General features: G+C 45.5%; 1 protein-coding gene across 1 annotated transcript in view; it reads left to right on the top strand.

Moving 5' to 3' along the window:
* The window catches only part of LOC135368312 (tachykinin-like peptides receptor 86C), a 119,038-nt gene extending 99,392 nt beyond the window's left edge, over nucleotides 1–19,646 (top strand). Inside the window, exons 3-5 of the mRNA XM_064601504.1 lie at nucleotides 8,431–8,581; nucleotides 17,959–18,155; nucleotides 19,403–19,646. Coding sequence (XP_064457574.1) covers nucleotides 8,431–8,581; nucleotides 17,959–18,155; nucleotides 19,403–19,640 — 586 coding nt within the window. The 3' untranslated portion in view covers nucleotides 19,641–19,646. The remainder of the gene's footprint in view (nucleotides 1–8,430; nucleotides 8,582–17,958; nucleotides 18,156–19,402) is intronic.
* Nucleotides 19,647–25,700: the final 6,054 nt, after the last annotated feature.

The following is a 25,700-nucleotide window of genomic DNA, read 5'->3' as shown; positions in this document are numbered from 1 at the left end:
CTGCCATCTGCTTCACTATCCGTTCCCGGGCTGCAGAGAAAGGATGATGTCGCTGCAGGTGTGTCCAAGGCGCTCACACTGGATATGATGAGCGAGCTGTATGCAGGCTTTACTCCTGTTTTTACGGATGGCTCGTCCACAAAATCCAGCTCTGCATGCGCCTATATTATTCCGTCCGAAGACATAACTGGTATCTTCCGTCTCTCGCATCTGACGTCGTCAACATGTGCTGAGCTACATGCTTTGCTCTTTGCCATGCGCAAGATCCTGCAGTGTTCATCTCGGCCATGGGTCTTCTACACAGACTCGAAAGCTGCTATCCAATGCCTCGCAACAATGGGCATTCGAGGTCCTCTCGCGTCCATTGTTGCTGACGTGCTTGAAACTTACAAGGAGCTGCTAGACCTGGGCCACTGCGTAGTATTACAGTGGGTACCTGGTCATGTCGGCGTACCCGGCAATGAAGAGGCCGACCGGGCGGCCCTGCGGGGTCATCATATAGCTTCAGCCCACTCTATCATCTTGCCCAAAGGTGATCGTCAGGCCCTCGTCCGTGCTCTCTCTGCAGACAAGACAAGATCACAGTGGCTGCATGACATTACACCCTACTCTCTGCTCCACGCAGTGGATCCTTCTCTTTCACTGTCGCTTCCTCATCGCCTTCCGCGACACTACGCATCCCTGCTTCACCGCATGCGGCTGAATGTTGCATTTACACCAGTTATGAGGCAGCGTCTTGGCCGTGCGCCCTCGGACCTTTGTGCAGCATGCAGTGTGCGTGCAGACCTGCACCACCTACTTATGGACTGCCCGGACTACCAGCGGGAGCGTGCGATATTGCAGCACGAACTGCATGCGATCGATCATCGCCCCTTTACCATAGGCAAGGTGCTGGGCCCATGGTCCAGTCCAGCCCATACACGCCAAGGTCTGCGTCACCTCTGGGACTTCTTGTCATCAACAGGCCTCTCCACCCTGCTTTGATTACCGGACCCCTTATCATAATCATCATCATCTCTCATCACGTACAAGTGGCACTGGGGCAGCGCCCAGCCTGCTGGCCGGCATCAGCCCCATCTCATCATCGTATCTCTATTTGTGTGTGTGTGTGAATTACAAGACTTTCGTGCAGTAGTCTCCACTTCTTCAGGTAGCTAGTTAGTTAATAAATTAGTAAAATACAGTAAACCTTGGAGCTTTCAGCAACCCACCATGGGTGCTACCTGCTCGATGGTACAGCGATATTTTGTACATGGTCAACTCAAGAAAAAACCAAGGGTGGGGAGAAGAAAGAGAGATGGAGAAAGTGGGCAAGGGCGATTGGAGAACCTCAGATGGCAGGCGGCTTAAGATGAGCACAAAATTTGGGGAAGCACTTTAACCTGGCAGAGCCAAATGGAATGTCTACAGGGGCAATACAAGAAGAAGTTAGGAAATTCTTGCATTTTCCCTCTCTTTCTTCTCTCTCCCACCACCCGTTTTTCATGAGTTGATCATGTATAAAGTATCGCTGTACCATGTATTTTGTTACCTGAAGAAGTGCAGACTACCGCACGATAGTCTTGTAATGAACTTATTAATGCTTCTAGCACCGGTTCCTCGTCATTCTTTAAACCCACATAGTTGATATTGCACGTAGTTGACTGTCGTGAAACTCCGCACTACTACTGTTATCTACCATGGGTTTTCAGACACGTACGCTCACTGAAGCTTTCATGCAGTGGACTGCGTTTTATCAGTTGTGAAAGAAAACAAACGTTTTCGTCTCCGTCCGCTCCTTGTACTGCTTAGTCACAATGTATGTGCGCCAACTACCCCGCCTCTACACACTCGACATAGGACTGTGAGGACACAGCGTGAAATGCAGTCCCCACTTAAGCCATGGATTTAGTCCCCCCTCCCCCAAAAAAGGTGGGGGTAATTTGTTTAGTGCTGAGAGAAAAAGAAAAAAGTAGTGAAAGGTTAGCCATGATGTAGGCCTGCTATTCCCAAAAGAGACTAATAGATGTGGGAGTGCATTTAGTGCCCAAAATGAATCAGATTACTCTGTTTTGACTTTACGCTCTTAATAGAGGTGGCGGTGGTGACGAGACCGGCTTTCCGTCGTCTCACTTATACGGGCAGCGTCACGACTGTAGCCAAGATGAGATGAGATAGTATATAGTGGAATGATGACGACCGAAAGTTAAGATGTACGTAGGCCGGTCACTGCCAGTATTGGGGAGAAGTCCGAGCAAAGATACTTATAGTCTCGCATAGTCTTTGGGCGAGTCCACCAGCTCCAGCACAACAGCTCACCAGTACGTATTGCATCTTGCATTGTAAATGACATCCACGCGTTGAATTGAACTGTATATAAAATGTTTTTCGGTAAAAAAGAAAAAAAGCTCCCATGGCCTATAGTCGTGATGGCATTCCACGTCATGACAGGAAGGTGACCTGGAATCGGAGCCGTGTGATGTCTGGGTGCTTTCCCTGGATTTTCCTCAGACGCCTCAAGACTATTGTCGATCGGCACACTTCCCTGTGAAGTCGGCCCAGGACGCACGATCACCCCTGCGATGGTCGTGACGTTGCCCGCCTAAGCGTGGCTGGCTACGACAAGCGTTCCATCTTCACCACCACCTGCCAGTTTTTTCCGCGAAAGAGTATCTGGGAGGTATATAGGACATCAGCTACCGTACAATTCCTGCAGCGGCCGAGGTGTTTTTTCCGCACCTCAGCCTATGCACAGCAATAAAACAGGGCCTGTCCGAGAGTTTCAGCTTGCTACCGGTGTCTGCAATTTGCGTTGTCCAGGGAGCCAATCTTGTGTAATTGTGATTTAGTGAAAGCGCTTCCCGTTCCGGGAAACATCCCATGTTATCATCACTTCTTGATCATCTATTGTTGCTGTTGTTGTTGTCCTGTTCGCGACCTGAAGAGCAGGCCTTGTGTATTGAGGTAAAGTTTTTTCAACGGGAGATCTAATGGATGGTTTTACATGATGTCCCGGATCCTAAGGTGCTGCGTGAGCATGTCATTGAGAACAAATTTTCTGCCGCTGTCTCCCGGGTTTGGCAAACAGGGGCTACAGCTGTGGTGCGCAGCAGACGCTAGTTGGTTCGCTTCTTCTTCTTCTTCTTCTTCTTTTTTTTTTTTTTTGTGTGCCACTGATGTCGACGTGGAGGTGGTGGTGGGGTTCCATTGCAGGTTGATGACACGTGAGCGCTCACGTGTGAGTACATGTTGCTATATATTGATTCTATATAGCTTTGTTTTCTTGGGCAGTCGTCCTGTCTTAATTCATTGTTCGCGTCTATGTGCTGCTTAGTCACGATGAGAACAATATATGCAGTAGTTTGTCCAGGAATTAAACCATGACGTGTCGAGTAATACACAATTTTGTGACATGCATAGGGCACAATTTGTTCGAGGGAAGGCCGCTAATATACTATTCCTGCGTGGGCAGCAAATTGTTGATAGGGCCTTGTTCGATCATTTTGCCGGAGATATTTACGTACATTGTTGCATTCAGGGGAACATTTGCGAAGTTTAAGGAATATTAGCAATGCTGCATGGGGAGTTTGCGTCTAGTGGAGTAGAAGCGTCAATGTCTCCCCAATCTACATGTTTTCTTTCTTTCTTAGAGTGCTGGCATGACTGTGCGCGAATTTTCATGCAAATGAATGTTTTCTCTCTCTCTCTCTCTCGGTATGGTTCCGTATCTGGACGATGACAAAACACTTTCGGTCTTGGTTTGGGACCGATCAGAAGGGCTCTATGGTGCATATACATGCATGTTTTGCACGTTCTGGCATATTTCGCATGAGAGTCAATCTATCAAAATATTTTATTCCACATGATATATTTTGATGTGCATGTGAATGTGTGTATTTTGCCATATTTTCAGGTGCGAGAGCTTATTTCTTTTTTCATAGAGGGTTTTACTGTGCTCGGGACGACGTTGAGTCGTCTTTCGCGAAAATTCTGGTCGGAATCGAATATTTTCCACGTTTCCGCGGGGTGAGGTGCGGTGCTCAGCCCGTATCCTGACTCCTCCACATTCCTTGCGTGCATGCCCGGCGTGCCGTACTTCCCAATGAGACCCTTGGCACATTACCGTTACGAAGGGGAGGCGTTGTCTGTGAGGGCATTCTTCTCGGTGATGACGCAGCCAATGGCGGCGTAACAGTGTCACCGGGACATTACAGATAGGTCCTTGTTGTACGCAGTAGATTTAACTTTGTTGTTTTCCCTCCCAGGCGGTCTGCCCTGCGGTCTCCCCTCCCTTCTGCATCGACTTCGCCTGTATGTGGCTTTCGCCGCGCACTTCACACACAGACTACACTCTTAAAAATGAACTTCACCACATAGAACGCCCCTAGCCAATCGTCATTAATAACGATATCGTTATCTGCGCTGATTTGTTGAAAACGGAAGGCGTACGCCTTTTTTGTGACACTTATGCTGTTCATAATTGTCACAACAAAGCCGTACGCCTCCCGTTTTCAACAAATCAGGGCAGATAACGTTATTATCAAAGATGATGGTTGGCTAGGAGCGTGCTATGCGGTGAAGTTCATTTTGAAGAGTATAGGGCATGCTTCAACCAGCTTGTGCTCCAACTGCGGCAACGGTGCAAGCATCTAACACGTCCTCACCGACTGCTGTCTATACAGTTCGGAGAGAGCGATACTCCAGTGCCAACTGACCCGTATAAACAACAAGCCGCTCAGCCTTGCCGCAATCTTGGATCCTTGTTCTAACCCTGTGTAGCACCTTCAATGCCTGCACTCATTCTATCTGTTCTTGGCGTCTTACCAGCCTGCTTGAACTCCTCTGACCTCAGTGCTTTTGGCATGAATGCGGAGATGTGATCATCACAGCACTATACGTCTCCGCGGTGCGGATGACCGGATCAACTACTATCCCTATCAGATACGACGCACCCGCGTGTGTGATATCTCATTTGCGTGTGTCATGTGTGTGTGTGCGTGTGTGTATGCCTCATCTTTTTCGTCGCCTTCCCACTCATATATTACCCCACGTGCATTGAAGTACGGTACCACAATTGTTACAGTGAAACACGTCATCCCATCGTCATGCATGTTGTTGTTGTTGGCATGTTAACCAGCGTGATGCAGTGGTGAACGCAAGCCCATTACGGAACAAGCCTGAGCATGGGCTACACGAAAAACACGAACATATGTATGTGTGCGTGTTTGTATCTTTCGTGTTGTCCATGCTCAGGCTTGTTTCGTCATGGGTTTCGTCCACCAGCTATTCTGCGGTTACGCCTTTTTATCAATCACGAACGCGAATCCTTCAGCGCCATGATTTATACCTGTGGCGCAAGTATTCTTTATTGTGTACTGTACAACGAAGGCGGCTTTACTTCCCGTTATCCCAAATAATATTTTTAATAGTCAATTGCATTGCCTTCTTACCAATTACAACAAAAACATATATTGATTATTTTTTATTACATATTTCCAAGATTTTTGCATGCATTTGGGGGGGGGGGTATTACTGCATATTTATCCCCGCTCTACGTAATAACATAAGCAAAATTCGTCGGGTGGCTAATCAGTCTATCATTATTACCGTTTCCACATCTACACTCTAAAAGCAGAACTGCACTGCGTAGCACGCTGTGCGCCAACCATTGCCACGAATGATAGGATTATCGCATGTGATTCGAAGAGAGAGGGAGCCGTAGGCCTTTGTGTGGCAATGGCCATGCATACAAATTGCCACAAAAAGGCGTACGCCCCCCTCTCTCTTTGACTCAGGAGCGATAACGCCATAATCGGGGCAATGGTTGGCGCACCGCGTGCTACGCGGTGAAGTGCTGTTTTTAGACTATAGTCTAGCAAATAATTTATATAACATCTGATCTGTCGAGCTCCAGCACCTATATGCTTGTGTACCAGATAGCGTTATGTTATCGAAGTCTGTGGAACGTCGCCATAGCCCGCACGGCGCTGAACGTTAATTCTCTTAGGAGTGTGCACCAAATGGCATTCTGCTCTGCTTGCGCAATTGGAACGTTTATCCCGTTTTCTCTCAGACACCTTCGTGGGAAGCTCATACCAGCTATTCGATGGAAGTCGCAGGCTGGCAATAACCTTCGCAGATAGTAATACTTTATTACGATTTCTTACTGCCATGAAAGGGACTGGCAGTAAATCCACCGTAAAAAAAACCGTTCGCTCTGTAGGTAATAGGAACAGCAATCAAAAGCTGATGGAGATTGGACAGAAAGTGCTACTCTCGGCTGCTCGTTTTCTACTCGAAGCGCTCGTATAGCTGGCGGCTCCTCGTTCTGTGGCACATAGCAATGCATGCGTAATTCAGTGTAATGGTGCAATCCTACCCAAGGCCGCCTCTTCACCTTCGCAATGTGTACAGGGTGGACGAAAGGTGGCATATCCCCACCCAGAGTTGTGCATAACTCGTTACAAGTAACTCGTTACTTGGTAACGGTTACTTTTTTTGGTAACGAAGTAACGATTCAGTTACTTTTTAAAAAATGGTAATAGTAACGGAAGCAGTTACAAAAATTGGTAACTCGTTACTGACGTTACTCGTTCCTTTTCTTCACCGTGGGGGAGCACATTTCGGCACTCCGTGTGGCGCAATGTGTGGACCTTCATGACCCACGACCACGTGTGACTCAAAGTATTATTGCAGTCCCTCGCTGGATGTGTTGTTGACGTGCTGAATCGTCTTAAACGAAGGCCCTTGTCTTTTCTCTTGTTTCCGTAATCTCCGACCATCACGCCTTCCCAAGAATGGGCACCAATTGTGCTATGGCTACAAAAAACGCGTTTCGACTTCTAGCCTTTTCTTGTCTCTGCTAAGCTTCTGAGCGCCCTAAATTATGACGCAGCCCCTCGTCTGTTTTTGGGAACCGTTGGTGATCGGTGGCACGAAAACCGGTGTCTTTTCTTGTGCTTTCATAACCTCCGATCACCCCCACTTCGGCAGCAGATGTCTTCACACGAATGAGAACGAAGATCACTGATGTAAATCTCGAGTATCAGCTTCTTGTGAAGTGCAATTTCTCATTAATAATGAGCTGAAGGCAAGTGACGGCATGTTTGTTGGTTCCTTTAACTATGCGGCGGTAACGAAAAAGTAACTCGTTACCTGTGAGTAACGAGAACTCGTTACTTTTCTATGTTGGTAACGAGTAACGTATTTAGTTACTTTTTTCTGAAGTAACGGGTAATTAGTTCCTATTTTTTGGTAACGGGCACAAGTCTGTCCCCACCGATATTCTGTCGACTACTACTAGCTAGGACCAGCGGCATGGCCGAGCAGGTTAAGGCGTCCCCTCGTTGGTGGGGACAATTAAAAAATTTCCAAAGCCTTCTTCAATGATGGCAAAAGTTTCCAGAAGGTAAATGCCGAAAGTCCGACAATCCTCACGCGATAACATCGCCAGTTATAATTTTTTATCATCTTAGGTGAAAGGAACGCCCTGTGTACCTAGAGATACGACGACAGAAAATGAGCACGTGTTCCATTCTACATCGCCCATATTGAAGGTGTATTGAGAGCTACACTGGTGTTACACTCGCCAGTGCACTGAAGCGACAAGTGCAACATGCACACAGAAGCCAGTGTAAGCTTTTCTGCACTGCAACTTCCCGTGGGTATAACGTTAAGCATTGTCCCTCTTTAGCCCGGCAAGCTAGCTAATACGCTGAAGAAAGTTAAGATATATAGGCTGGTTGGTAATGCACTGTTGAGAACGATATAAAAAAAGAGTGCAGGGTTGAAAAAAAAAATCGGGGAGTACGTTTAATGGAAAGAAAAGAAAAGTGCTGAGTGCTCAGTCAGGTTGATGCCGGCTTGCAGACACACTGATAGACACACACATGCAGAAACAGGACACACTGCGCACTGAACTGGTAACCAAGCTTTATCCTTTAAAAACAACGTCCCAATAAACTTTTGTGATATTTTGTCGTGTTTAGTTGTTTGCCCCTATTATGGATGTCTATATACTCTACTTGTCCCCGCATGCTAAACTCTCTCCCTTGCACTCCTTATGTGCGGAAATCATTGTTCTACATTCCGCTAATGCACTGCCTTCCCGTGATAAACCTACCAATTCAAAGAAAACCGATCGTTTGCTCACACATGCATAGCTTGACCTTCTGCTCACCTCCCTAATCAAGTGCACTTGAGAACTGACACCCTTGGAAACAAGGAAGTCGGTATTGATTCATATGGTAAACACGACAGAAATAGACTCAGGACATAGCTAGGCGACATCGGCAACTGGAAGCTGTCCCCAGTTATGCTCTTGGGGACACTAGCAACACGTGGGAGCGATAATGCAACCCCCCCCCCACACACACACACACACAGCCCCGATGTTAAAAATGCAGGAAAATCCTGCCTGATTCTCCCCAACACTTTGTTTCTTCACCACAGGTACGACATCGTATTTCTACTGCTGACTTATCTGGTGCCTGTCCTTACCATGGCAGTAACCTACACACGTATGGGCATGGTCCTTTGGGGAAGCAAATGCATAGGAGAGGTGACAGAACTCCAAAGGAACGCATTGCGAAACAAGCAAAAGGTAAGACTGCTCTGTCCTTTCTCCTGCTACCTTGAGCGATTAATTTGGAACACATACGTTGTGTGGGTGATTTCGCGTTGTTATCACATCGCCATCAACATCAACATCAGCATCACCATCACGTTGTTATTCTCGGATGCCAATATGTTGCCAATATATGTTCGCATGGCATGTCAACACATTTTCACATTGAATTCGCATTATATATATAAGCAGGAAAGCTGCTTATTTCATTCTCGTGGTCAACCGCCCCCATTAGCCTTTGAAATATATATACAAAAGAAATAAGTTCGCACAGAGCACCACCAAAAGAAACTTCATCAAAGGAATATTTTGGATGACTTCATTCATTTAGAAATTACACAGGCACGAGGTTTCGAACGGTGGACCGTTCGTTTTCAAATGAAAAGATATAACGAGCTGGTCAACGAAAGTGAGTGTTTTCTGTTTGATCAGCTCATTATATCTTTTGACTTGAAAAAGAACGGTCCACCGTTCGAAACGTCGTGCCTATGTAATTTCTAAATGAATGAAGACATCTCAAAATATTCCTTTGGTGAAGATTCCTTTGGTGGTGCTCTGTGCGGACTTATTTCTTGTGTGTATTAAAACGGCGCCGTTTGAATCTTCAAGACCTTCGAGAAGATATGATATATATAAATAATGTATATCATCATAGCCTTGCTTTCATATAAAAATTCGTGGGGTCGCTTTAAAAAAATCTCTAAGGGCAGATACAGGGCGCTCGCCGAATATATACGAGCTGCCACATTAATCATTCCATTTTCCGACGTATATAGGATGGCTGCTACATCGAGGAGTGCTTCGTAAATTAATAGCGCTAGAAGTTACTGCAAGATAAACGGTGCACGTAACGTTTGCGTGCGATGACGTGCCTCGTCATAACTTCTCCTCCGCTGAACTCTGTTGCATGAGCTGACAGGGAGCCGGCGTAGATGGCACGTGCTTAATGGAAGCCGTCAAACGTAGAGATGGGAAAGTTTGCAACTGTTACCGCGGGAATTCCGCGGCGTTGCACCGCCTCTCAATCCGCCACGACAGTTGGTCTCTGATAGGAGGGGATGGGGGTAAAAGTTTGGTGAAACCACGTGCGCCCCAACCTTTAAATGTTACCTCCTCCTTTGGGAGAGGGACCAATGAGGTCGCTTCACGGGAGGGAGGGAAACTGAGGAGCTACGCAGATATCTGATCTACTTGCGTAGCACATTAAAGGAGTACAGAGACCCGTCCAAAAAATTTTCAGATTAAGACGTGTGATGAAAGTGCGTGTGTCAATTTACCGGATAGCACGAAAGGTTTTGATGTGTGCAATTTGTTTCCCAGAAAAAAAAAAAAAACTCACATAAACATAGCTCCGCGCGTTCACCTTTAACTCGCCACTCGAGTATAACGAGGAGGAGATGCATGATGCCACGTCACCGATGACGTTACAGGGTCCACGCGTTCTGGTTCGCTGGTCATTGGGGATCAGCGCTCTGTCCCTTTGCCGCCGTAAACCAGTTTTGCCAGTTCCCCCGGAGAATCGGAGGTACAGGGAGCTGCCGAATCATGACTGAGCGAGGAGCAATGCTTTTCAGAGCCGCGAACAGCCGAGTAGCAGACGACAGCTAAGTAGCAGACAACAATTTTCTGAACCAATCGGCGCGCGCAGACCCTGTAACGTCAGTGCGAGGTCGCAGGTAGATGACAGGCTGGTACTGCTCTCCATCACCGCTGCACACGGTCGCCTTTCTGCAGCGTACTTTAAATTCAAGTTCTGCAATAATTATGACTCTGTGTTGTGAGTTACTTCGCATGGTGCATCTTACTGGCCTACTTAGCAGTTTTATAGGAAGAAATCATGGTGTTAAAAGTGACTTCTGTGCTACTTTAAGCTGAACGTAACAAACTTTCCAATCACTCTATACTGAGTTATTCATGGAATGAGTAAGCTTGTTTCAGACTGTGAAGCGGTTTGTGATCCATGGTCAGTGCCCCAGAGTGCGTATACAGGATGTTTGCTCTCACGTGGCCAGAAATTTTATTTAAAGCGAGCGATAAAAGAGAAACTAGCGCTACTTTTCAGCTACTTGTCTAACACATACACACACACACACACACACACATAAAGATACGATGGGGGTGATGCCGCCAGCAGGCTGGGCGCTGCCCGAGTGCCACTTGTACGTAATGAGAGATTATGATGGAGATGATGAGGAGTCCGGTAATCAAAGCAGGGTAGAGAGGCCTGTTGACGACAGGAAATCCCAAATGTACCGGAGACCTTGGTGCGTATGAGCGGTACTGGACCATGGGCCCAGCACCTTGCTCTGTACTTGACTCCAGGTGCTACACTCTAAAAACAGAACTGATTCGAAGAGAGGGGAGGGCGTACGCCTTTTGTGGCAATTTCATATATTCAAATTGCCACAAAAAAATCGTACGCCCCCTTCTCTCTTCGAATCAGAAGCGATAACCATATCATTCGCGGCAATGGTTGGCGCACAGCGTGCTATGCGGTGAAGTTCTGTTTTTAGAGTGTACTAGTGAAGCAGTACCTGCTTCTTACTCAAGGAGGAGAAAATTACCACTTGCTTTTCTTTTATCGCTCGCTTTAAATATAATTTCCGGACACGTTAGAGAAAACACCCTGTATATCAAGAAAAATATCCAGGGAAAGCCTGGGCTCATGGTCACATGCTTTGGAAACCGAAGTGTGCTGGGATGTATACTAAGTGATCTGCTTGTGAACTCGGAAATTGTAAAGTAGATCGTCATCGTCGTTATAATAATAATAATAATAATAAAGAACGAACAAGGGGCAACAAAAACGCTTTCGCGATTTCCAGAGTTTTATGCTTTGACGTGAAAATATAGTCTGTAGAAGTGCGGAAGAATGAGTGATAGATGTAGCAGGCCGACGCATGTGCACAAAATTAATACAAGTTTATGTCCACACACCGTTCGACGCTCTCGTTTTTCTGTAACCTTTTTTAGACGAGAACATATAGGGGGATACTTTCGGTAACCTACAAATACTTAACTGAAAGAACACTGAAATGATCATATATTCTGAGGGTGTCACCTCACGGCTGCACAGCAACCATCTGGGCTATTGCCCTCATTAACTCTGACTAATACCTGATGTCTGCGAAACTGCTAGGATGGGATTTTTGGGACGGCACGCTGACGCACCGTTAATTGCGTGCGTATAAGGGCCAATTATTTAACGTTTGCCCCTCTCACGGAGTCAACGACCTTGTATTGCATTCGCAATTTGCCCACAGCTTGTTAAGACAATACATGGACGATTTCCAATGCAATACTATGTGCCACCAGCCCTTAATGCCATAGGTAAGCACTTATGAGGAAACAAAGCGCAGCACAAAAAGAAGGATAACAGAAAATGGTTATTGTGGCGACAATGATTGTATGAAATAAGTTCAGTGGTGGTGGTGGTGGTGGTGGTGGTGGTGGTGGTGGTGGTGGTGGCGGCGGCGGCGGTGGCGACGTAAACCGGCTTGTTCTTGTTTGCCTCGCGAATGTGGGCTGCGTTCAGTTCAGTAGTTGGGTCATTCCACATGAAGCGAACCAATCGGGTTGCTCGACCAACACGGAGTTTTGTTATTAATTTTATTTTTACTGGTTGGCACCACAGAGAAACGGCACTTGTTCAGCTCCTGCGGATCTGTGCCCTTCTGGGTGAACTGTGACCAACTTCGTGTTTATTTTCATTTTTCTTTATTTTTTCCCTTTCTTTCCTGGGAATAGCAAGCCGCCGTAGCCACGCTCACCTTTCCCTCCATTTTTTTTTAAATATCCCCCCCACCCTGAGTCACTGCCAGCACATATACGGACATAAGGCTTGGTAGACATGGAGCTGATCACTTGATGAACACATGAAAAAAAAACTATTTACCAGGATATAAAATAAAAGCGAAGAAAGCATTATGAATTATGCCGAATTTGAGAGATCAACTATATTGCTAGCCGAAAAAATCGATGTGGCCAAAGCGATCCGAATATTCTGTTCACGCTAAAACGATGAGGAATGTGTTCCCTTGAACATTTATAAAAATGGGACGGTGCTGTATGTTGTTTTTTCAGCAATGAGTTTTAAAGGAGTACAGAGGGTCATCCAAAAAAATTTCAGGTTAAGACATCTGATGAAAGTGTGTGTGTCATTATACCGAATAGCACGAAAGGTTTTGATGTGTGCAATTTGTTTCCCAGAAAAAAACTCACATAAACATAGCTCCGCGCGTTCACCCTTAACTCGCCACTCCAGCTATAACGAGGATGAGGAGGAATGATGCCACGTCACCGATGACGGTATAAGGAGACTCGTTCTGGTTCGCCGGTCAGTGGGGGTCAGCGCCTTGTCCATTTGCCGCCGTAAAGCTGTTTTGCCAGTTCTCCCGGAGAATTGGGGATAGAAGGAGCGGCCGAAGCATTACCGAGCAAGGAGAAAGGCTTTATCAGAACCCCGAACAGCCGAGTAGCAGACGACAGCGGAGTAGCAGACAACATTTCTCTAGGCCAATCAGCGAGCGTTCTCCTTATAGCGTCAGCGCGAGGTTCCAGGCAGATCACAGGCTGGTACTGCTCTTCACCACCGTTGCGCACGGTCGCTTTTTGTCGCATCTTACTGGCCTACTTAACAGTTTTATAGGAAGAAAACTGGGTGTTAAAAATGACTTCTATGCTACTTTAAAAATGTGTTAGTATTGCAGTCGTCACTTTTCCGTTCCACGTGCCGATTTATGGCACCTGTAGCACGACAACGATTAACAGATCAGTATTACAGCTCGTACATCGTTTTGTATTGCCAACTGTAGGATGGGACAAGCGTAAGCTTGCCCACATCACGGTTCAAAAATAGTACTGCCCTCGCCACGGACCTCTATGAAGGACAACTTCAGTACCTAGCGGCAACAAATAGACGCAGCATAGATACCGGCGGCGTAATCCAGTTAGCACTGCACCCGGACTCACCTCGATATTATGAAGCCGCACTACACACACTACCTACCACACTTGCTCCACAACCCACACACACGCACACGCACGCACGCACACACAATAATAATAATAAGAGCTTCATAAACTTGTGCTCTCACGGAGAACAAATCTCCCCTGAAAAAAAAAAAAAAAAAAAATGCTATCACAAGTCAGGAAGAAGAAAAAGTAAACGAGAGAACATTTGAACGACAATTTTATATTAATGATAATAATAATAACGTTCCTTCGTCCTGACGTTGTACACCTTGGCTGGTGTAGACAATGACGTCACACGGATCTTCACTCTCCTCGTGGTGATGATGATGATTGAAAGAAAGAAAATGGGGATACTTTCCTCGTGGAAAGGGGCTCGAAGTAATAGAAATCATGTCTGCCTGGAATAGCTTAGGCCATTTCGTATCGGGCTTTCAACGCAACCTGCTGCCATGGCACATCAGTACAAGGGACCGACATTGGTAATATGTTTCGTAGGTATTCTTCCGCCCATAATAAAAAGTTCCAGATGAGTTAATGTTTACTGTTAGAATAGCCTCTGTAGGCTTTCCCGCAAGTCTCTTCACCACGCCTCCAAACCCGTCACACGATCCTTGTCCACGCGAGGTCCAGAGGAAGTTCCATGTCGCTGGAATCCCAAAATCATCTTCGTGAAAGCACAAGTTTATGGTTAGGTAAAGTTTAGGAAGATGAGCACACAATCCTCTGTGGCTCATCTCATAGAGTCAACAGTACGAATAATTATTATTATTACGTGTGTGTGTTGTTAAGCAGCACCATGGAAAGGTAATGCAGCTTCCTCATCGGGTTGAGGACGGATGTAGTACACTCTAAAAAAGAAAAGGGTGTGAAAAGGTGGTAACTTCTGTAGTTAGCACCTAGGTCAACATAGCGTCTGATAAAGGGTGTAAAAGGGTGGGTAAAGCAATTATCATACATCCAAATTGCTACAAAAAGGCGTACGCCTCCTCGCTCACCGAATCAGAAGCTGTAACTCTATCATTCTTATCAGGTAGAACTTTTGCAACCTTTTAAGCACAACATATGCGACAACTATTGCCTCCTAAAAGGTGTAACTGCTCCACTTTTTTTCTAAGAATGTATAAACTGGATTACGCCGCTGGTATCTATACCGCGTCCATTTGTTGCCACCAGGTGCTGAAACAGACCTCAAGGAAGTCCGTGGGGCACCTTAAAACTATGTATTAGTTATAATAATGATTTGTTAAGCGTTGTATTCCTGCAGATGTCATAAATCGCCGTGTGGAACGGAAAATTGATGACTGGAATACTAACACATTAAAAAAAAAAGTCATTGCTAAAAAAACAAGAAAAAGTACCCCGCCATTTTTTTCTATGTTCAAGAGAAAATATTCATTTTAGAATGCTCGTATGCGTTGGCCACAACGATCTTTTTCGGCTAGCGAATAGCTAATTTCTCAAATTCGGCACAATTCACAATTTTTTCTTTGCTTTTCTTTTATATCCTGGGGAAACAATATTTCTTTCATATGTTCATAAAGTGAGCAGCTCCACGTCTACCAAATTTAATGTCCGTATGCGGTAGCAGTTTCTCAAAAAAAAAAAAAAAAGCAAACATACCGCGAAAACGTGAAATTCCTGGCCCATAGTACGAGAGACATATCACCATAAGAGTTTCTTCACGCAGAATGAAAGAGCGATCCTTTACGGCCACTCTGACGTTTACAGACCCAAAATAGCTTAAACCGTTTTCCCAAGAGAAGCCTTCGAAGGCACCTTACTTTTACGACAACTCCAGATGTTTAGCGCCGCCTATAACTTGAAAATGCCTTTCATTTCAGCGCAAATATTTTGTGGGCGATGGGGGGGTATATTAAGAAAAAAGATAGGAAGGGTTAGCCAGGCTGAGAGTCGGCTTGTTATTCAAAAAAGAAAAAAGGGAAAAGGAAAAGGAGGAAAGAAAGAAAGAAGGAAAGAGACACTAGAACAACGTCACATGCTGTGCACGAATCCTGAGACGCGGAGAAAACTGAGGAGAGCGGCAGTGACAGCCCGCTGGTTGCGGTGGAGGGCGGGGCCAAGGAGAGCGGCCAACAAGAATTCGTTACAGATAATCTGGAGCGGACGGCAACAGAGTGTGTTCCTCTGGTGAAGGTGCTGCTGACAATACAGGAGCTGGTGTGGGATGTCAGCTCCCACGCCACAGACATTGCAGTTTGGTAAATTTAGCCGACCCATTTTGAAGAGAAGTGAGGGTATATACGGGCAACATTTAGTAGTAGGCGGTGGAGACGGCCGGGGTTCTTCTTTACGACTGCGGTGGCAGGCGATGACAAACTCCATCATCTGGGTCGATATACCGTAGTAATGGGCTGTAAGTCGTAGTTTTGGCCCGGAAGTGCAGAGCACATGTGGCACACCGATGGCGAATGTGTAGACGGCAGTGGAGGTTGTAAGCGGCAAAGGTGCCAGGGCCGAAGTGTGCGATGGTTTCTCTACGGTGTCAACCAGTAAAAAAAGAAAAGAAAAAAAGAAAAACAACAAGATCCGTGATGGTCGAGCAACCCGATTGGGTTGCTTCATGTGGAGTGACCAACTTATTTCATACAATCATTGTCGACAATTCTTGAGCTAGAGTATCGCCCCTGTCGATGAAACTCCCCACTCATCACCTCGCAATAAAGTTGTTGTTGTTGTTGTCGACACAATAACCTTTTTCTCTAATTATTCTTTTTGAGCTGCGCTTTGATTTCTCACACAGTAAGCGCTTACGTATGGCATTAAAGGCTGTTGGCAAATAGTATTGTATTGGAAATCATCCATGTATTGTCCATTGTAAATTAACAAGCCCGTGGTGGCCGAGCAACCCGATTGGATCGCTTCATGTGGAATGACCTATAAGGTTTTCATACCTCTCTATACTCCTGTGCACTTCAAGTATTTCTAATGTATACCTCTGCTTTTATTTTACTTATTATTGTTGTTACTTTTATTATTCTCTCTATTTTCTTCTTCTCCTATGTAAGTATATGGCCATTGTCTGACACTGGAACACCTGCCGAAAGGCGTAGGCCATATCCTGTCCTACATGTGAAAATGGAATTAATTATTATTATTGTTATTAATATATGATGTTATATTAAGGACAATATAATAATAATAAGTATTATTATGCGTTTTTTTTTTTTTTTTTTTGCACGGAGAACCTTACTCGTCAACGATTGTGCCGCGAAGCGAAGAAAACAACGCTTGTTACATGTTAGCGTCATACCTCGAAGAGTCTCTAGCATAGCACGAAGACCAAAGATGCAAACACGTGAAGTTATTTCTAAATATTACCAAGCGTGCAAAAACGAATTCACAACTCATGGACTTGGTGATCACTAGCAATGTAGCAATCGAGACATACCACTTGCAATAACCGCTGGAAACGTGAACCAAGTTTTAATGATATAAATAATGAATTAAGTAACTCGAAATTATTATTAGTATTAAATAGATAATGACATTGAACACATATCCTGTAAACGTCCAGTCACGGTCATCTGCTTCGAGTCAATGTTTAAAAGGGCCCATCTCCAGTGAACGCTCTGTTAACGTGGCTGGCCGGCATCAGCCCCATCTCATCATCGTACCTCTATTTGTGTGTGTGTGTGTGTCTGTTAACGTGTAACCGTTCCGTCAGATTTCCCATATGCATTTGTGTGACAGCTTGAGATGCAGTATTGGTAAGATGAATATGAAAAAGTCAAGTGACAGTTTTGCGTTTCATTGAACGAAAAAAAAAAAAGTAAGGACCCGCACTGTATGTTAGCCTTGATAGAATGCCATAAGACTGCATAACTCAGGGTAACAGGTACCACAAAAAAGAGATGTCTAAACTCTATTTGCGATCGTATAAACACAGTAGAAATTAACTGAAAGTTAAGTATAACAGCTTACTGTGGTGATGAAGCTGATGAAGTACGAATACACTGCGCAATCAATTAAATCTCTACATATCCAGTATTCCTCAGTGAGAGACAGCGCAAAAACACATGACAACCTCCCAGCCAACGAAATAAAGCTGAAACTGTTTTAGCGGCTAGTAGCAGCTGTTAAATTTTACAATGTTTCCGCTGCCGCGCTGGAAGATGTGGATCAGCTACGTTCTGAAAAAAAGAAAGAAAAAGAAAAAAGAAAAGGAAAGGAAGAAATGAGTCGCTTCCAGTCACCTTCATGCGTAACATGGTTTCCAATCATCAGCGTGAAAATGTAAAGCTTTGGTTACCGCCACTCGATGCAATCAGCACAAAACAGAGCAAAAAGCAGCAATGAAAATAAAGTAGCATCAGAAAACTGACTGCCTCAATAATTCCTATCTCTCTTATCTTCGCCAGGTTGTGCGAATGCTCATCACAGTGGTGACGCTGTTTACTGTTTGCTGGCTGCCCTACCACATCTACTTCCTCTACGTCTTTCACCACCCCAACGCCACCTACTCGGATTACACCCAACACGTCTACTTGGCCATGTACTGGCTCGCGATGTCGCATGCCATGTACAATCCCATGGTGTACTACATCATGAACAAAAGGTGAGTGAGTCTCCAGTACGTTGACTTCTACTACGCAATTGGAGAATTTCAGAATATGATACGTGCAAGCACTATGGGACCCGGCCCGAAGCAATAAGGAGTCATCGCTGCGCATTGCGCCAAACACCGTTTGGGTTCTGGCCATGTGGAACCACAATTTATTTTTGGATAGGGCCCAAAAACACTTGGGTACCGTATTCTAAAACTACCCAAGCGGCACGAATTCTTGGGCCACTATTGGCTGGATACTGGGCCAGCATTGGTCCACTATTGTACTAGTATTGCCGATATTCAGCCGATATTGGGCCAATGGTGTGCTGCTTGGTTGTCTAACAGTGGTCTACGCGGTTTCCAAAGCTGAAATACGAAAGTAACAATGGAAAAATTGCTTTTTTATTCATCAATGAATTAACTGCAGTATTGCAGGGTCTTCGTCTCAATGGCCATTGGCGCTTCTTTCATGCGTTTCTTTCTTCAACTTCCTTTTTTGTGACGTAGCTCAGCGCAGCCAGTGGAGGACAGTTCAAGTGTTGTACTTGCAGATATAACCTCATTTTCATATCTCGCATCTCATGTTTCGCGTGTAATTGGGTAGTGTACTGCTCTATTTTTAAAAAAATTATAGAACATAATATTATACAAGAGACAATATATGCACGCGTTGGAAATACACAAATAAGTAACACAGGAGCATGTACAAGCGTGCAAACCGACAAACATGTATGTCATAGAAAGAGTCAACAAAGCAAATCTGTCAGCGCGTCCTGTATGAGCGAAGAAATAATCGAAAAATGACTTTGTGGTAGTGAAATGAACCCGTACCTTTAGTTACTGGTCGATACGGCTGGGGGGAGGGGGTTTTCAAGGGTAGGTGGACAGCATTGTGGTCAACATTGTGTGCATTGTGTCAGCATTGTGTACAAATACAGTGTGTCGAATAAAGGTAAACGAGTGACTTTTCCTGCGAGAAGAGAGCGCCGGTAATGCCACATATTTTTTTCATAGATGAGACACTTGCTGTTCTACTGTAGTTTCATGAAATGAAACGTGTTGCGCGGTATTAAACAGATTCCAGTGTACCTTGATAAGGCTATCACTGCCGAGGTCCTCTGTTTCATTCTGGTTGGTCTGTTTGAAAAAGAAATATCGAGACGTTACAATCTCTTATGAATGGGGCCTTCAAATCAATCAATCAATCAATCTTATGCATTGCGTCCTTCACTGTGTTTTCCGTTTTCGCTTTTCAGATTCAACACATACTTCAAGCGCATTCTGTGCTGTTGCCTTCCGCGACAGCTTGCGGCCAAATGCTTGCCAAACGCAACTGGCCGCAGCAACGAAGGATCACGCACTTGGACCCAACGGTTCTCTCTCAAACAGAGACGACGGCACAGCACAGCGAGCAAGCGGCAGCGACACGATGATCTCAACGGCAACCCTGTGGTTCACAAAGGTTCAATAAACGATGGCATTGCGTGCTTATGAACACCGTCCATTCTTCTTCTGACTTCATGACAGTTCGCAAGGGAAATATTTAGCAAAACTTTGGGCTGTTTTCGGAACTGGATATCGCAAATTGTCAAACTTATACGGTAGATACCATATGACAGACAAAAAAAAGCTTCAGAACAGCGTCTACTGCAAGCACAGAATCTTTTAATAGTTTCCGTCATGTGACATGCCATGTTTATTTCATCTTATTTCCATGCCTACCAACAGCAGCGCTGCCCACCTGTGAGGTAGGTTTCTTTTTTGCTTATTTTTAATTTTTATTTACTTTATTCTTATTTTATTTTTTGTTTAGGGAATAGCAAGCCGGCGTGCGGCATGGCTGACCTTTCCCTTTTTATCTTACTTTTTTTTTGTGTGTGTGTGTCAATGAATTCCCCTTCCCATGCCAACACGCGGTGCACATGTTTCTCCTCGGCATTTGCCAACCAGGTGTCGCCAGGTGGCTGGCTGCAAGCCGCATTACCCTTCCTGTGTTTAAAGGAACACTAAAGGGCAAAGCTTTCTCCTCGCCGAGTGAAAGATGCCGTTACTTTGACACCAACACAAGAGGGACGAGGTTCATTCGATGCGTCGTTCGTGATTTATGAGCGAAAGAAACCGCGATTTGCGCTTTCCGTCTGCCTGTTCTCCTCAAGAAGGCCGACAATGCCGTGAAGGCTCCTCAATTGGTCTCCTCGTCAAACGACCTCCCACTGTAATTGGGGAAATCGTTTGAGGAGACCAATGACAGCCCTCTGCGCATTGCCGCACTTCTTGAGAAGGAATGAAGAAGGAGAGCGTAAACTGCGTGTTCCTTCGCGCATAAACCACGAACGACGCAATGAATAAACCCCGTTCCTTTTGTATTGCGATCACGGTAACGGCGTTCTTTATGCCACAAGGAGTAATGGCGTCCCGCTGGATTGTGGTAGCCGAGGTCGTGCTAAAGACTGAGAGGTGGTGGGTTCGAATACTACCGCAGGCTGTGCTGTCTGAGGTTTTCCCTGGGTTTTCCGAAGACTTTCCAGACGACTGCCGGCATAGATCCCCCTGAAGTCGGCCCAGGACGCATACTAACCCCCTGTTCCCCCCACTCCTTCCTGCTGTCCTCTCCCCATCTGTCCACATCTGTACGCCGCCCATAGCCATAATTGCCGAGGCATGCGGAAGGGGGAAGGCTAAGGAAAAAGAGGTGGCTGGGGGCGCTACTTTGTTTACAGGGCGTTTTAGTAAACCATAAGCGCCCTCTGATTGAGACTCCGTACCGCTGTCAGTCAATCACATATCAGCAGCGTGGTGTCATCCACTCCAAATGAGTTAGGCGATTGGTTTATCATGTTTTCCGAAACGTTATCGTGAAACTTCTACGTTCTCCTAAAACTCCCTAATATCAATGTCAAGCCGATAACTGATTAGTCTGCCAAGGTCGCATCCCCGCCAGCTCCACCTTGAGGAACAAACAAGCCAACACTTGCTAAGGTTCCATTACACGCTTACCTACAGATGCAGGACGTGCTGAAAATTCAGGAGCACGGCTGTGGTTGTCAGGTCTCCGTCACCTTTGGGATTTCCTGTCATCAACAGGCCTCTCCACCCTGCTTTGATCACATGAATCCTGATCTCTATCATCATCTCTATCTACAAATGGCACTGTGGCAGTGTCCAGCCTGCTGGCCGGCATCAGCCCAATCTCATCATCGTCCCTTTATGCGTGTGTGTATGTCAGGTGCACTCTATATGCAGGGCCATGCACTCGACCTTTCAGTGCATTACGATGCGTGAGTGGAACTGGCGTTAGCTCGGAGGGCGTTTATAGGGGGGCGTTAGTTTATTGGGTTTCGTGCATATCAAATAACCACTTGCCAGACTCACGTTAGTTCAGACAACTGAAGGCTGGCAAAGAAACCGGGCGCTGGCGCCGTTTGTTGAGCGTCACATGATCGAGAGATAGATATCTGCGAGCGATAAGCGAGACCTGCAGTCGTTAAACCTGCTGTCCTCTAGCGTCGGGGCCGTCAAGGTGAAGCATGGTATCTTCAAATCTCGGGGTGATTTTGCTATGCGGCCCGTCATGCTCTTCTTGCGGCACGAAACATTAACACGGCACTTGCTTAAGAGACGACGCACCATTCGCCTTTGCTTTACTAAATTTTGCTCGGAAAACACGTGAACATCCTACGCGATAATTTTCAAGGGAGCTCGTGAAGGCAGTCTGTAGATGGTGACGGACGGCAAAGTCCCTACGACGATGGAAAAGCTGCGTAGACGTCACTGCACAGTGTATCTCTGCACGCGAGAGGAAAAGGTAAGTGAAAAGGCTTCGTTTGGAACTGATAGAATAGCGTAAACACAGGCGAGCTATGGTGAACGATGTCCGTAATCAAGAATGCTAAACGGGCGCTACACAAACCACAAGAACATGTACAAAACAAGCTCGAACTTTGAGCTCAAGCTTTGGGCTTGTTTTGGGTTTGTTCTTGTGATTTTGTGCATGCCATTCAAGTTTCTTCACAATGTTTACTGATTCTAATGAATACAGGGCTCGCCCTTACGGTTCTATGTATGTAGTAGAAAACGATGAAGATCAATAAAAAATATATAAAAAATAAGGCACATTGGCTAGAAGTGTGCTCGCATCTAGTGATAGTGAAAGTACTTCACAGATATGCGTTATATGCGTGTCTTGTCTGTTGTTGCGATAAATGATGAGGCAAGCGGAAATGTTTCACACTGTGCATTTGGACAGCCTTTTCTGTTCCCTGCACTGGCCCTTGTAACTCCGCACATCACAAGCATCTTCACTGCGTCGTCGTCTTGGTTTTTCATAAATTTCTTTAACCAGGTTTCCTATCTTGTTATCACCGGATCTGCATTCACAAAGCATCGGCCAGTTGTTCCGCGGTGTTTTGCTGGGAGTGAGACATCGGGTCTCCTATAGCGGATTTTTGACCGAATTTATTTACACACAGTTGATTGTTCGGAATAGCCCGATGCACGCAAAATAGCCTTAATTTTCCTGTTTGATAGAGTACAGTCAAAGCCACATTCCCAAGCAGCACAATGTACTGAAAGTCGAGTGCAATAGGGGTGGACGGGTAGGTGGAAGGCCTTGAACAGAATTCTGAAACTAAAGAACATTGATAAGACACATACCGGCCACCCCTATTGCACTTGACTTTCAGTACATTGTGCTGCTTGGGTTCCCATGTGCCGACATGCACGTATGTTTTCGTTCTCTTTTGTTTGTTAAATCCGCCATCTTGGAACCTAGAGCAAGAAGATCAAGGTCACAGATACCGCCGAGACGGCGATTTCTTGCTCGGGCGCTGCCGACTTTTCACGCTCTCGCCGAATGGCTCGCCAGCGAGCGAGCAGCGAGTGCGAGAAGTATGACATTTTCACGCTTACGAGTACCAAGATCGCTCGCTTCAGAACGTAGCATAACGCATGCCTGATGAACGCATCAGGCTATTCATGTTGCGTAATGTGAAGCCCATGTTTATTACCTTTTTTTGGTTCAACAATCTCACGTCGAGGAGAGGACGTGTCCATTCATATATTTATTTCATTCGTTCGTTTGTTCAAACATTAATTGAGGTCACCTCCTCTACATTTCCGGGTGTTCGGGGGGTGATGGGTGTCTGGATAAATTACTGTGCCGATCTATCTTTCATTGCCAGAAGTCAAACTGCGAGTCAGTGCTATACAATGGGCTCACAGAAAATCATTCGCTTTGAACTATGCATTACGCTGTGGCTGTTTCCGACGCACACTCTATCTCAGTATAGCGTAATGAAAACGAACGAAAAACGTCAAGTTATTCCCTGCGCCTGCATCAAACAGCATTGGTAGAACTGTACCCGAAACTACAAGCCATTCCTCGCAGATGCAGGACGGAGAGATATGCCAGCAGCTCAGTTCCTGCACTTCGCTAATTATCTGCCGGCTAGAAGGAGCCAGCTGCTCTCTAACGCGTTATAGCATCCGCAGCACTGAGATTCTGTTTCTAATTCGTGGCGAACGCACAAGATTCTCGCTCGCGTTACGCTCTTTCGTTGTACCGCGTTAATATACTATCGTCTGCAATTCTTGTGTTTGAACTCCCGTTTCGGTGGTCTTGCTCCGACGAACGCTCCACTGCTGGAGGGCAACGGGGGAAGCAGTATTGAGCTTCTCGAGTGGCCGCTGGGCGTTTGTCGCATGCACGTTAACGGATATTACCGCGAGCAATGGGGTGGAGTATCGTCCCTGACGATGAAACTCCCCATTGTACCCACTGTACCATTGTTACACACATATAGAAAGATACATACACATATATGCAACCATATATATAGTACATATAGGCACCTATATACATAGATCCATACATATACAGGGTGTCCCAGAAAACGTGTAATTGAATTCTAATAAAAAAACTACAGCACCTAGAGTCATGCGGTCAATGGCATTTGTTCTTACTGGATTTTTGCCACCCCCTCATGTGAATGTCGTGTAACGTAAGTTTAATTATGTAAATTTTTGCGAGCTTAAGTCGGAAATTTGCCTAGTAAAGGTGACTTTTTTACCCCACCAATGTGAAGAGCGTGTCTAATTTACTCAAATTAATGATAGTTGACAGGGGTATTCAGGAAGTATCCCATCGGAAAAAATAGCCGAACATCATGCTCTAAGGAGGTCGCACAGAATAGCGCACGATGAATTTTTCAGCGCAATCTTTGTCAGTCAGACGAAAGGAGGTTGGAAACCCAGCCCTCCCCGACATCGCAGAAAGAGATAAAACGGGCACGGCTTATCACGCCCGACTTTCGCTGGGATAATGCTTTCCCTCACCCAATTTTAGGGACTGTTACTTTTTCTGCTATCACTCTGTGGGCTGGCTTCTGAACCTCCTTTCGTCGCACTGAGAGCGATTGCGCTCAAAAAGTCATCGCGTGATATGGTCCGGTGCTCCGAAAAGCATGATATTCGGCTATTTTTTCCGACGGGATCGCTCGTGAATATCACTGTGAATTATCGTGAATTTGAGTGAATTCGGCACGCTCTTCATATTGGTGGGGTAAAAAAGTGACCTTTACTTGGCAAATTTCCGAGTTCAGTTCGCAAATATTTACATAATTAAATTTGGAGTACATGACATTCACATTAGGAGGTGGCAAAAACCTAATAAGAACAAATGCTGTTGACCGCATGATTCTAGGTGGCGTATTTTTTTTATTATAATTCGATGACACGTTTTCTGGGACACCCTGTATACACATATACAACAATCCACCACGGTTATGTTTATTGACCACAAAGCACGGTGAACCAAAACTATCATTCAATGTATAGATGCTTTAGGGTTGAAAGTGACTCTACAGTGACGTTATTCTGAATATGTGTGTTAAGGAGTAAAGGTAGTTTACGCGAAATCAGCTGTAGTCCACAGATCGTTCTTGAAAAGGGAATACGATAAGGTTCACTGTACCGGAATGAGTAGGAAGTTGTGTTATACGTCCCAAGCAGCACAATGTACGGAAAGTCGAGTGCAATAGGGGTGGACGGGTAGGTGGAAGACCTTGAACAGACTTGTGAAACTAAAGAACATTGCTAAAACACATACCGCCCCCTCCCCCCCTATCGCACTCGACTTTCAGTACATTGTGTTGCTTGGGGTCAATTTAGCTAGGTCAAGGAAGGTGCGATTATTTTGCTTTACTGCCCAAGCAGCACAACGTACCGAAAGTCGAATGCAATAGGGGTGGACGGTATGTGTCTTATCAATGGTCTTTAGTTTCACCAGTTCGTTCAAGGTCTTCCACGTACCTACCCGTCCACCCCTATAGCACTCGACTTTCAGTACATTGTGCTGCTTGGGTGCTCTGGTATACGCTGTAGATTAGGGATAATTGTATAGATTCGTAATCTTTATCATGTGAAACTGACGAAAAAGAGCTTGCGTCGAGTACCGGGAAGGAATATTTGCAATGAGGTGAAGCCAGGTCTCCCAGATGGCCACAGATCCACAGAAACTGAACACGGATGCACGCAAGAAACAACCAACAAACACCA

The sequence above is a fragment of the Ornithodoros turicata genome, chromosome 9, assembly GCF_037126465.1.
Source record: "Ornithodoros turicata isolate Travis chromosome 9, ASM3712646v1, whole genome shotgun sequence".
NCBI lineage: Eukaryota > Metazoa > Arthropoda > Arachnida > Ixodida > Argasidae > Ornithodoros > Ornithodoros turicata.
The sequence above is the reverse complement of the archived record's forward strand: the minus strand, read 5'-3'. Positions and strand labels throughout refer to the sequence as shown.